The sequence below is a fragment of the Cebus imitator genome, unplaced genomic scaffold (genome assembly GCF_001604975.1).
Source record: "Cebus imitator isolate Cc_AM_T3 unplaced genomic scaffold, Cebus_imitator-1.0 Scaffold17, whole genome shotgun sequence".
Taxonomy (NCBI): domain Eukaryota; kingdom Metazoa; phylum Chordata; class Mammalia; order Primates; family Cebidae; genus Cebus; species Cebus imitator.
Genome location: NW_016107332.1, coordinates 8,508,467 through 8,522,924, shown reverse-complemented (window position 1 = coordinate 8,522,924; position 14,458 = coordinate 8,508,467). Strand labels below are relative to the sequence as shown.

General features: G+C 33.1%; 1 protein-coding gene across 1 annotated transcript in view; it reads left to right on the top strand.

Annotated features, from left to right (window-relative positions):
* The window catches only part of NDST4 (N-deacetylase and N-sulfotransferase 4), a 262,071-nt gene that overhangs the window by 137,478 nt on the left and 110,135 nt on the right, over window positions 1–14,458 (top strand). The window contains exons 4-5 of the mRNA XM_017510605.2: window positions 2,866–3,051; window positions 4,929–5,057. Coding sequence (XP_017366094.1) covers window positions 2,866–3,051; window positions 4,929–5,057 — 315 coding nt within the window. The remainder of the gene's footprint in view (window positions 1–2,865; window positions 3,052–4,928; window positions 5,058–14,458) is intronic.

Genomic DNA, 14,458 nt, shown 5'->3' with positions numbered 1-14,458 from the left:
TTTAAAGAGTCTCAAGGGCTTCCTATATTTATGTTGGAAGGCTTTTCAAATCTTGTAATTTTTGTGATCCTGTGTAAATATGATGCTTAGTTGATTTTCCAGTTGGCCAAGTCTTTGTGAAGTAGAATTTAAGCCCTGAACAGTAAAGAATAAAAGCTTCTAGTTCAGTGAGCCCCATTATAACAGAAAAAGAGTTGCAGGGAATTACTTCTCACTTTGTGTTGTCATTTAGATTGAAAAAGCATAAACTCATAATTATGTAGTATGATTTACTATTTTAATTGAGCTCCAGTTGCCAGTATGATAAGATGACCTTACAAACAGTATAACACTGGGCCCTAAAAATCAATAAATATAATAAATTTTTTTTACTGCCACTTCCTTCCTACTTGCCAATTCAATTGCTTTGTACCTTCTGTTTTTTATGAAAGTTCTACAATTCATTTTACTACCTGTCAAAAGTGAAATGTCTTTTTTTTTTTTTTTTTACTGAGGAGATATAGTTGTTTGATATTTCAATTCTTTTTGCTGATTTTATTTTTCATTGTTTTGTTTCTAAGATACTCACATATTTATCTAGCCTTCTAGGCCCCCAAATTTAGAGTGAAATATTATACAATGGTAGAGAATGAGAACTAACAAAGTGATTAGTAAAGACTATTAGGATTTCTACACTGTTGATTTTGTCATTTTCACATTATGGGACAAGTCTTATGAAACCTCAGTATGAATCCTTTGAGAGAGTAAAAGGAGGATAATGGATTTTATTCCCTTTTCCTGTGAATCAGGAGCACCTTTCTAGGCACAATCATACAAATTCTATTTACCAGACAGAGGACTTTGGACACCCTTGTTTCCAGATTTTTCTCATGAAGTACGTCTCTGTCTCACACCCAATGCATCCACAAGCTTGCAATGTCTTGCATGCTGGAGAATCCTCAAATTGGCTTCAATTATTTATTAGAACAATGTCTAATAAATAATTATCCTCAAATATCCTCAAATAATTATACTCAAATTATCCTGAAATAATACTTATCCTCAAATATGGCTTTATTTATTAGAACAATGTCTCTTACAGGATCTATGGAATCTACACTACAATAAGACATGATACCATAAGACTTATCCCATAATGTGAAAAGTGACAAAATCAACAGTGTACAAATGCTAATAGCATTTACTAATCACTTATCCTCAAAACACTTTGTGACCACTCATTGGGGAGCAAGGAGCAAACCAGAGAGAACTAAGGCTGTCCCAGTGCATGTCCCCTAGTAATATCAGGGTAACAACTGTTGCCTGTCCTCTCTGGGAGTTTCCAAGTACTTTTACTACTGGGCATTTCCAACTTTGCCTTGTATCAGGAACACAAGTGCTAGAAAGAAGTATTTTTCTTCTGCACAGATCAAGAAATGAAATTTTCCCCAGTGTCTAGCAAAAGACTCTAGCTCATTTTACAGCATTGATTTCATAATTCAGTCTTTCTACAAAGTTGTTTGCTGTAATAGATGTTAGAAAACACTCATAGTCTTGGAGAAAGAGAAGTGACTTTGACTATACAATGAGGGTCATTACATGAAAGGAAGAATGATGGAGACTTGTGAAAAATTTAGGGTCCATCTTCTGAGCTGAGTGTAGTGTATGACTAAGGCATTGTAGATACATGATCCATTCACTACTTGCTTATTATACCAGACTGAATTCTTTTCCTTTGCTGTGTACCATGTAATCAAAAATATAAATGGCAATTGTCAAGTCAACACTTTTGTCATCTGTTTATTGATTCAATCGGCTTTCATATATGGCTGTGCATTGTCATTTATAATCTCAATTGATGAGACTCAATCCTACAAGGAGTCTTTATAAAGCAGATAAGCATTTAAAGGGAGGGATATAAAGAAGCAGAAATGAGAAAACTGCAGATCTATTTTATGTACCTAGCAATATAATCTCATTCTTTGACATTTTTTAAATATTTTGTTTAAATTTATACTAGTTTTCTTTTAGAGTTGACAGTTTACTCAAGAATCAGAGTAAAGTGTAAGTTTTATAAAAATAAATTGAGTTGCTATGGTCTAAAAACAAGGAGAAAATCTTAACCTTTACCTTTCCTTTACCCTGGGTATCTAAAACATCACTGGATCTTGTATGGTATTAGTCCCCTGCCTTTGAATATCACTGTAAATAATTTTATTTAATTATTTATCTTCACCTAATTGGCACCAAATGTATCGTTTCCTAATGTGCAGTCTTTACTCATTTTCTTCCCCTTACAGTTTGTCTTAACACGTTGTCACTAGGTCCTTGTTCTTAAAACTCAGAGCAGACCTTGACCTTCCATGTTCAGAAAGCTTCCTTATCTATCTTGTAAAAATTGAATTAATTCTAAATCCCTCAGTTTAAATATAAAAGTTCATCACTTCATCATTCATACTTACCTTTCTGATTTTCTTCAACAACAACACACACACACACACACACACACACACACACACACACACATTCTATGCCCTTTCATCCTCCACATTTGGGCACTTCTTCAAATGACACCATCCCCCTCCACACATTTATCTGAGGAAGGGCCAAGTTCACTTCATATCTTTTCCCAAAACTTCATATATTCAAAATTCTAAATTAATCTCAACCACATACCATCTGCCCAAAGTAATGACTGTATTCATTATGCCATCAGAGTTCTATCAGATTATGAGCTTCTCAAAGATAAAACCTCTACCTTGCTGGATTTTTAATTCTCATATTTAGCATAGAATTCAATGTATTCTAAATAGATGTTGGTGGAAACGATTTTCACTGAATTAATTGACCACATTCCATCATGATTTTTTTCTGGCTTTCTTTTAGGAACATGGAATACCAATCAACATGGGCTATGCTGTGGCCCCACATCACTCAGGGGTCTACCCGGTTCACATTCAGTTGTATGCAGCTTGGAAGAAGGTCTGGGGTATTCAAGTTACCAGCACTGAAGAATATCCACATCTGAAACCTGCCCGGTACAGAAAGGGCTTCATTCACAATAGCATCATGGTGAGCACAGAGGGCCATACATATTAAAGAATGTTAATCCTCACATGAGGAATGAAGACTGAGGGCCTTTTGCTCGAAGGATGCAACCTCAAACCTCTTTTACATGATTGTCAGAAATGCCCAACATACCTCAGTGGTGACTGGTTATACATTAACACGTCTTTTGGCTTTAGGCCTTTCCTAAGCTGTGAGTGGCTTTGGCAAGTCTAAAACAAGCTGAAACTAATAGGAATGAGTTTTGTATAGATTATCCACTGTAGTTTCGGTATTAAAATTTTGCCTGAGGATTCTGTACTTTTCCTAGGAAATTTCTCAGTATCTCTTTGGTTGGGTGGTTTTACTGACAGTTTTACAGGAGAGTACGGCTCCATGGATTAAGAAAACGCCTCTCAAGTTTCTATCAACAGACAGAATGTAACAAATAGCATCTGAGAGTTTAATATATCCACTCAGCTTATTTTGGCTTTCAGACATTCAAAAATATCTAAGAATACTGCTCTTTTTCCTTTTTTTCCTTTTTTTTTTTTTTGGTCTTTTCCTTACATACCCCAAAAAGGGAGATACATGTTTTTCTTTTTCCCGTATAGTAATTTAAAAATAATAGGATGTAGAAATCCTATAAAGGAGAATAAAACCAATTGGATTTTAGATGGCAATTTAGAATCATTCACTGGATAGAAAAAAACAAAAAACATTATATTACTCACCTTGAGGTAAAATAGCCTATTTTAAAATATGTGTTCCTACTTCTAGTGACTTAGATTATGTTTTTATTAGTTGCCAAGATCAGAGCACTTATTTACAAACTGTTCTCACTCACCTAAATATTTACACCTTCCTAATTCATTATTCATATTGCTGTTAGAGTCCATCTATCATCTATCTATGATTTATTTTTCTATTTAAGCACTATATGTGGCTAAAACAAATGCACCCACATGTATCTAACCAGAGCTGATACACAGTATTTATTAGTCATGAAGCTTTATTTTATTGTAAATTGGTACCCAAAGATCTCAAGAAGTCTCAGAATTAAGAGAACTTGTTGATAATGCAAATAGTGATATTGATGTCCACAGAAATCTAGGAGGTATGAACAGAATTACTAATTTCAAATCATAGTGAAAATATTCAGATTTCTCTTTACCTTTGCTTTACCCTCTGTATCCAAAACACCGCTAGATCTTGTACAGCATTAATTCCTTGCTTTGAATGAGCATTCAACGTATTTTGAAATAAAATCATTCTTTTTAACAAATATTACAGGCATTTATTTACCTTAAATTTAATATAAACCCTTACAATAATTAAACAAAGATTAAAAGAAAATAAAAACTCAGCTATTAGATGCATTTCTCCATTAAATTAGCAATAGTTTGTTATTCAAAATATGATTTTGTATAAAATTAATTATTTGCTTTCTTTATTAAACATGTGGAAGGAGTTAAGAAAACCAATTGTTTTGAATCCCAAAACTTGAGTACCTATACACTGCAGGACTTAATTTCAGAGCGAAGAGAGTAATAGCCTAATGACATGAGAGATGTAACCTTGGAGAATTTCCATCTTTGAATAAAATTAAGACTTAGATAGCTTTGTGTTTTCCCTAATCATTTAACATAATGCAGGTGGTGGGTTAGATTTATAGAACCAAGTGAAAATTATTTAACCTGTATTCTGTATGCCTTTGATTTGGAAACTCCTTTAATGTTTACGTAATTACACCAATATCAACTTGTGATTACAGTAAGATTTTGACCTTAGCAACCAAGAAAATCCAATAAGAAACTATAGTTTGCATATTCTGAAGTTATGAAATAGAGGTGAATTTCTTGAATAAATCATGCCATGTACTATTTTTCCCCTGTTTTACCTAGGTCCTCCCTCGACAGACTTGTGGGTTGTTCACTCACACTATTTTCTACAAAGAATATCCAGGAGGACCCCAAGAACTGGATAAAAGTATCAGAGGAGGTGAACTTTTTCTCACAATACTTCTAAACCCAGTATGTATTCTATGTATGCATCTTACACTAAGATCAGTGTTTTCAAATGTGTTTTATTTTCCTGTCTTTTAAACTAAAAAAACACTTATTTTCTTTACTTACAGCTTATTTTACTGATTATGCTTTTAAATCTATATTAAAATATGTTTTTGATAAAATTTTACTTTGGGGACTGATTTTACAGTAGATTTGATTACAAAGTCAAGATTTTTACTTTATAATGTGGCCGGTGCAAAGTTTATTTCTAGCAGTAAAAGAGTTGCAATGTTTTCCATTGTTATTTTTTTCAAGTTAGTTCTTTCTCTCAGATTTATGAAGGTATAATTGACAAAGAGAAATTATTTATTTTTGCAGTACACCAAGATGTTTTGTTATATGTAGACATTGTGCAATAATTAAATCAACCTAATTAATATACTATCATCTCTCATTTTTTTTTGTAATGAGGAGGTTTAAAATACTTATTCTCTTAGCAATTTTTAAGTATACAATATGTTACTGTTAACTATTAACTTATTCATCCCATCTAACTGGAAGTTTGTTCCCTTCCACAAACTTTTCCCAAGCCACTGGCATCCTACTCTTTGGATCTATGAGTTCAGCTTTTTAAAATCTCACATACAAGTGTGATTATGAAGTATTTGTCTTTCTGTCCCTGACTTATTCACTTAGCATATGTCTTCCTGGCTCATCTATGTTGTCACAAATGACAAGATTTTCTTCTTTTTTAAGAATGAATAATATTTTATTTTATAAATAGATACATGCATATGCCACATTTTATTTATTAATTCATCTGTCAATTGACACATAGGTTGATTCCAAAATTTGGCTATTGTGAATAATGCTGCAATTTACATGAGGATGAAGATATCTCTTGAACATACTAATTTCATTTCCTTTGGCTATATACCCAGTAAAGGGATTGTAGGATCAAATGCTAGCTTTAAGGTTTCTCTATAGTGTTTTCCATAATAGATGAAGTAATTTGTATTCCCACCAACATGTTCAAATGGTCCCCTTTCTCCACATCCTCGCAAATTTTGTTATCTTTTGTCTTTTTGATAGTAACCATTTTAACAGGTGTGAGGTGATATTTCATTATGGTTTTAATTTGTATTTCCCTGATGATGAATGATGTTAGCATTTTTTCATATATTAAGCCTTTGCAGATATATGGTTTTAAACATTTTCTCCCTTTCCATAGGTTGTCTTTTCACTCTGTTATTTATGTCCTTTACTGTGCAAAAGCTTTTTAGCTTGATGTCATCCCATTTGTCTATTTTGCTTCTGTTGTCTGTGCTTTTGGGTGTATGTAGAAGGAAGGAAGGAAGGAAGGAAGGAAGAAGGAAGGAAGGAAGGAAGGAAGGAAGGAAGGAAGGAAGGAAGGAAGGAAGGGAGGGAAGAAAGACTGATTCCCAGGCCAATGTCAAATTTTTTCCTATACTTCCTTCTAGTAGTTTTTCAGTTTCAGGTCTTTGATGTAAGTCTTTTGTCCATTTTGAGTTGATTTTTAAATATGGTGTGAGATAAAGCCTAATTTTGTTCTCTGTATGTGAATATTTAGTTTTCCCAACACCTGTTTATTGAAGACACTGTTCTTTCCTCATTCTGTGTTCTTGCAACCTTTGGCAACCTTTAGCAAAAATCAATTGACTGTAAGTGCATAGATTTATTTTCTGGGCTATCTACTTTGACTCCATGGTCTTGATGTCACTCTTTATGTCAGCATCTTGCTGCTTTTATTACCATAGCTTTATAGTGTAGTTTAATGTTAGATAGTGTGATGCCTCTAGCTTTCTTCTTCTTTCTCAAGATTGCTTTAACCATTCTGGGTCTTTTGTGGTTCCATAGAAATTTTGGATTTCTTTTTGTTTCTGTGGAAAATGTCATTAATATTTTGATAGAAATTTCATTGCAATAATAGATCACTGTGAGTAATATGGATATTTGAACAATATTAATTCTTCTAATCCATGAACTTGGAATGTTTATTAGTGTCTTGAAATTCTTAAATCAATATTTTGTAGTTTTCAGTAAAGAGGTATTTAACCTCCTTGGTTACATTTATTCCTAAGTATTTTTTTAATGGTATTGTAAATGGGATCATTTTTTAAGTTTCTTTTTCAGATACCTTGTCGGTGTGTAGAAACACTACTGATTTGTGTATGTTGATTTTGTATACATCAACTTTACTGAATTTGTTAGTTCTAACAGTGTTTTCTTCATGGAATATTTAGAGTTTTCTCCAGAAAAGATCATGTCATCTGCAAACAGAAACAATTTAACTTTTTTCTTTTCCAATTTGGATTTTTTTTTTCTTGCCTAGTTTCTCTGGCTAAACTTTTGGTATTACATTGAATAGAAACAGGGTGAACATACTTGTCATGCTCCTAATCTTAGGAGAAAAGCTTTCAACTTCATACCACTAAATATGATATTAGCTGGGAGTTTGTAATATATGGCACTTAATGTGTTGACATGCATTTTCATACCTAATTTGTTGAGCGTTTTATCATGACTGGATGTTGAATTTTGTTACATGCTTTTTCTGCTTCTATTGAGATGATCATATAATTTTTGTCATTTATTCATCCTATTAATATGGTTTATCACACTTACATATTTGCGTATGTTGAACCATTTTTGTATCCTAGGGATATATCTCACTTGATCATGGTGTATTAATGTTTTGATTTTCTATTGAATTTGGTTTGTTAGTATTTCATTGATATTTTTTGTCTCTATGTCAGAAATATTGCCTTGTAATTTTCTTTTCTTATAGAGCCCTTAATTGGCTTTGATATCAGGGTAATGCTAGTCTCATAAAATGAAATGGGAAGTGTGCTCGCCTCTTAAATTTTTTGGAAGAGTTTGAGAATGATTGATTAATTCTCTAAATTTTTTGTAGAATACACCATCGGCACCATTAAGTCCTGAACTTTTCCTTGCTAAGAGATTTAATTACAATTCATTGTCCTTACTCATTATTGCGCTGTTTGGATTTCCTACTTCTTCATGATTCAATCTTGATAGGTTGTATGTTTCCGGGAATTTATCTATTTCTTCGAGGTCAGCCTGTTAGGCATATCATTGTTCATAATAGTTTGTTATCATCCTTAGCATTTCTGTGGTGGTAGCTGTAATATCTTCCCTTTCTTATTTTATTTGGGTTTTCTCTCCTTTTTCCTTAGTCTAGCTAAATGGATGCTAATTTTATTTTACTTTTTAAAAATCCCACTTTTAGTTTTATTGATTTTTTTTCTATTTTTCTAATCTCTATCTTATTTATTTCTGCAATCCTTATTTGTTGGTTTTTTCTGCTGACTTTGGACTTATTTTATTCTTCTTTGACTAGTTCCTTGAGATGTAAAATTAAGTTTTTTATTTGATATCTTTCTTTTTTCTTAATGTAGGCATTTAGTGTTATAAATTTCCCTCTTCAATCTACTTTACAAACCCTTTACAAGACTAGTTGGTAAATTCTAGCACTACTACAAAGAAATTAGACTGCATTTGTAAATAATTTGTTTCTCTTAATAGAAGTCAAGAAACAACAGAATTTTTTTAAGAAGCATGTGTTTAATATAATGATTAAATGTTATATAATATCTCGCTTGGCTTCTATTTTTAATTCTAGTAATGACATATTAATATGTGAAACTCTAGCCCAAAATTAAAATTCATCATGTCGTCAGTGGATCCCATTAGGTCCATAAGGTAAGTTTGCTTCTAGCTGGAGATTTCGGCAGGCACACTTACTTCAGTTTCTAAAAGTGACCACAATGTAAAGCTGAATTGAAGCTATATAGCTTTGTGTTATCTTTGTATACTTGGATAACCTAAAGCTTATTTTTTAAATTCTTGGTATTTTGAGGGGGGGGGCAGATATCAAAGATAGAGAACTTGACCTTTTTGTGTGTGTGTCTTTTCATCTTTAATAGTTTTAATTTTATTTTATGTTACAAATAGATGTATAATGGTATAGCAGTGTGGGAATTCCAACATTATATAATGTTGTGATTATTTCAGCTTTCTAATTTCTTCTCCTTCTCCTGTCATGATTCCATTTCTGAGGTCTTAGGAAAGCATGTCCTCATTTACGTCCCAGTGTATCTAGAAAATATGAAATAGTGGACCTTATGCTATGCCCTCTTTGTTTCATGGAAGAAAGTCTTATACTTGAAGGAAAAGATATACTTTGAACATAGCTATAGCTAAGTTGGCTGTGGTAAAACTCTAAGTGTGTTTGAAATAAATTACTTTAAATAATTTATATATACTATTTTAAATTCCTAAAAAATTAAATCAAACTCACATTGTGTGAAAATGGAAACTTCTAAATTTGTTTGGAAGATAGGGAACTGAGGGCAAAAATGCTTTGTCAGATTATGAGTAATCAAACTACCTTCCCCTCCAACTGCCTGGCTATTAAAAACAAAACAAAACAAAATGTCGTTGGGCAGTATGGCAGCACACTTGGAACAGGAGCTCGAATTCTCTATGGTCTTTAGCAAGAATCTTCCTTTCTCAGAACTTACTTGTACTTCTGAATAACAAACTAGTTGAATTAATCCTCAATGTACCTCAAAGATATTCCTACCAAACCTATATCTGAGGTATTTCAATTTTTTGTGTATATTTCAAAATTTACACCTTTTGCGTGTGTTTCTAAAAAGCATCAAGAATATTCTAAACATAATTTTATAAAATTGAGATATAAATATTAATGAAAGCAAATGTGGAAACCTCTCTCTTCATTCCTTTCCTTACTACGAATTTAATTTCAGCAGAGTCATTGTATCATTTTCATTCTAGGGCTACATTCCTGACACATATCTGCCCTAGTCATCTCCTTAGGGTAAGTCAATAATTTTCAGAACACTGATCATGGAGTCCCCTAAACCTCTTGCCCAGGTGTGATTGTTACTGGTGTTCATAACTTGAATTTTGCCTCTTTGTTAATAAAGACAAAGATTATGCATCTGTTTTTAACTATTTTGAACACAGTACCCTTCATAGAGCATAATTTAGAGCTTTAAACTTGAAATAAATCTCAAGACTTTAAATAATATAAAAGACTATTTGACTTCTAGTATTTCCATGTTTACCGCTTGTGAACTAACCAAACTATACTAAGTCTTATAAACTTCACTTTAAAAAGCTTATCATTGCTACACAGATTTATTGATTTTATTTTAATTTTAGGCAGATAGGATAGTGAAAGAGGGGAGTTTCAGGAGGCTTATTCTGTCCAGTCACAAACTGCACTTACTTTGTCATTGCAAATTGATGGTGATTGCTATGTAGGATACATAGGTAAATGTTAGCGACCAGGATAGACACAGCAGGAATAGAGGGTTAAGGGGGTCTAGAGAGTGAATAGTATGGATAAGATAGCATATCCTAATATGGGAATATGAAGTATAGATCAAGCAAATAATATGCCATAAAGATGAGGGTTTAAGGAGCAATGTTGCTCAAAACAAGGACTACATATAGCCTCAAGCAACCTGAGTAGATATTCCTTAGATCTCAAGGGAGACAGGCTAGAGGTAGCGTCTGGTAGAGCCCAGGCCACATGGAGCTTAGTTCCAAGTCTTCATAGCAGACGTTATCAGATGTCTGAGACCGGGTTCTCCAGAGAAACGGACCCAATAGCATTTAAACACATAGACAGATAGACAGATAGATAGATAGATAGATAGACAGATAGATAGATACATACATACATACATACATACATAGAGACATAGAGACATAGAGACAGTGAAAGAGAGATTATAAAGAATTGGCTCATGGACTTATGAAGGTTGTCAAGACCCAAGATCTGACATGCAGTCACGAAGCTGGGAAACTCAGGAAAACTGATGGCACAGTTTCAGTCCAAATACCAGCAGCCTCAAGACCCGATGTAAACCAAGACTGCAGTTATAGTCCAAAGGCAGAGATGAAAAACCAGTGTCCCAAAATGAAAGCAGTAAAGGAGAAGGCAATTCCTTTTACTTAGCTTTTTTGTTTTATTTGGGTCTTCAATAGCTTGAATGACTACGTCTACCCACATTACAGAGGACAATCTGCTTTACTCAACACAGCAGATGTGCACTGGACTAATTAAAATACTACTCTCATGCAAAAACACTTTATGGACACACCCAAAATAAGGTCTGACAAAATTATCTGGGCATTCCATAGTCCAGTTAGGTTGACACATAAGTTTAACCATCACACCAGATGAGGAACTGCGGGAGGCAGACTTGGAGTGAGTGAAGGGAAATGGGGAACACAGAAAGAAGAAGTGAATGAAAGAAAAGATAACTCACCCTTGAATTGTTTCTGTATGTCTTCTCATGAATAGCGAGGTGATGGGCTATGATTGGTATTTACCTCACTAATGTTGGAAAAGTAAATACTGGGGCTTCTTGATGATGAGTAACTACTTCAAGTTTAAGGTTCCAACAAGGCTGGCAAGGAGGGAGCCTGCAAAAATGGTATGGGGAAAGAAGTCACCAAAAAAAGAAAAGATAAGCCAGCCTTCTCTGTTCCATTCTTTTCCTCCAATAATCACTTAATTCTTTGTCAGAGTAGAGAGTATTTTCATATCTTTCACCCAAACCATGATGAGCAAAGAACTGTAAGTTAATTAATTTGAAGATTAAAATTATCAATATGAAGTAATATGCTGACTCTGAAGAATGTTTCTATTTAACAGAGCTATTTTTAAAGGAAAAAATCAGGAATACATTATTCTAGGTATCAGTCAAATTTTCCAGGGGAAATGTATTTTTAGTGGGAAGTATTAAACATCCATGAAATCATCCAGAGACCATCATTTTCTCTACTTTCTTTCCCAGCTGACACTCAATGTGTAAAAGTGATGTTTGTAGGAACTTATAAGTAGAAGAGGTAATCAATAGTGTTAGCATAAATACTAAAACATAAAAGCCAATCTATACTGTATTTCCTTTTCCATTAATCATCTATGCTTTAATATTATGGAAATGCTGTAGACAATGTATGACATCTCTCATGGATGGTAGTTTTCTCTGTGGATTTGAAAATGATTGATAGTTTCCTGTACTTAGTATTGTTGTTTTAGTATGCTCATAAGTGGATGAATAAGGACATACCAGCATGACACGAAGCTGACAGTGAAAGTAAATATACCAGATTATGATATTAATATCTAGTTTTGCTCCACATATTAGAATAAAAAAAGCATATCTAACAAGGTGAAATTTAAAAGGAAGTAATGAAAAGCCCCTAATCATTTTCAAATAAAATAACAATATAATCTAACCATTATGTGAGGATAAATATCACATAAGGATAAATTAAGTCTGTCAGAAAATTGTGTGGGCTGTAATCATGACATATTAAGTTTCTTATAGTTGAAACTGTCAAACAAAAATTTTGTAAAAATGTGAAATCTATTATTGGGCTTCTAATATCTCATCTTATGCTAAGAATCTGTTATTTCTATATTCTTACACAATTAAATGGTGAGTACATCTCTTTTATTGTAAAACACGCACACACACACACACACACAAATAAAGTTAATTTTAAATATTACAAGCATTATAAATTTGGATCTAACCTGTAATTGTAAAGTCAGAGGAAATGGGAAAAGGATAATTTGTCAACATATTTAATAATTAAAGGGTAAGTTAAAATGGGAAGATATCTAATGGTAGATATATTGAGGGAAGTAGAGAAAAAAAAAACCTATTCATTACTTGTATACTGAAATATAATTTCCAGATTTGCAGAATCATTTTGAATTTTGATTTGTAGTTACTGAATTCATATGTATGTAAGCATCCTGTTAGGTTAAGAAAAGCTGGGAAAAGTATATGAAGAAATATCCTGGACTCTCCCCCTTAGAGTACTTTAAAATATCAACAACTCTGTAGTTCTTTCTTATAGCCTTGGGGATTCATCTGCCTAAAGGAAGGAGACTGGATTAAATAACCTTGAAAAGTTTCACAACTTGTTTTTCTGCTTTATAACATCTGCAACTTTGCTCTGCAGTCAAAAAGGCAAATGCCACAGCAAAACCAGTATTGTTTCTTTCCTTCTTCAGATTCCAGTTTGAGGATTCGCATTATTTTGTGTTGGTCCTCTCTACAACACAACTGTATCTATTCTGTGTTCAAAAGTCTCTGATATTTTTTTTCCTGCATTTTTAATTGCTTATTTTTTTATGTTGACTCTCAATGACATTCAGAGATATATCCCGTTTTCATAGTTTGACACATTTCGAAATATGTAATTATTTTATAATCTACCATAAAACAGAAAATATGAGTTTTACATCTTGATTCACATATGAACTCCTGTTACTAATTAATATGTATTAGATCTTTTGATTCAGCCAATTGCAAGGAATGCAGTTTCTTGATTTCCCTGGATACCAACTTGCTTTGCCCAAATGAGTCTAACAATTGAAAATTAAATGACATTAGGGCCATTTGAATGGGATTTCAAAAGCATTCTTTGACATCTGTCTATTTAACATTCAGATAACTCCCTCTTATTTTTCTTAGATTCTTGCCATGTCTTCATCACATATTGATATTTTCCTGCACTGTTCCACACTTGTCAAATACTAAAATGTATTTCCCTGGTGCCAAATCCTTCCTGTATTTTCAAATAATCTTTGTTCAGACAGGAAGATATATAATTTAATCATGTATGAGGTGAAACAGCTTACACCAGGTAGTCCACCATCACTCAAGTTGAGACACTATCCCATAAAATATACAGCAACTGAAAATAGTCAAAACATTCTGGAGTCTTATCAGATTGTTTCCACAATAAGTATAAAAGCTTGAAATTAATATGTCCTATAGGACTTAATTTTTTCTAACTCATTTTAATTTTGTGTTACATGAAGAGCAACATAAAAATAGAATTTTCTGCTTTCTTGACAGACATGTTTGAAGTGACTCAGATTCTAGAATGCTCTAAAATAGCATTGTAGGACTCAGAAACATTACTTTGCCTTCCAAAGTTCAGAGCAATGCCTAGACTCACTAGCCCTCACCTGTTCTATTAGCCACTTGAAAATTCAGGTGAACAAAAAATATGTGCCTGAAAGACTGGTGTACTTGAAATTGACAGTAGAGTATAATGGAACTGCAGTGATAAACTTCTCCGTGTGCTGTCTGCTAAACTTTCATACACCTAGCCTGGTTAATGAGCTTTCCTTCTCTGTGTATATCAATCTCTGGGTTCATGCAATCTAATAGCAGGTACAGTACATTATGGATTAGTGCTGACTCTTCAGAGAGATTAGAGAAAAGGCAGCTGTGAGGCACAGGATAACATCAACATGAAATAAACTGAAATGAACTTTGAGGAGTTCTGTTTAATGCTGAAATAATACATAACTGCAT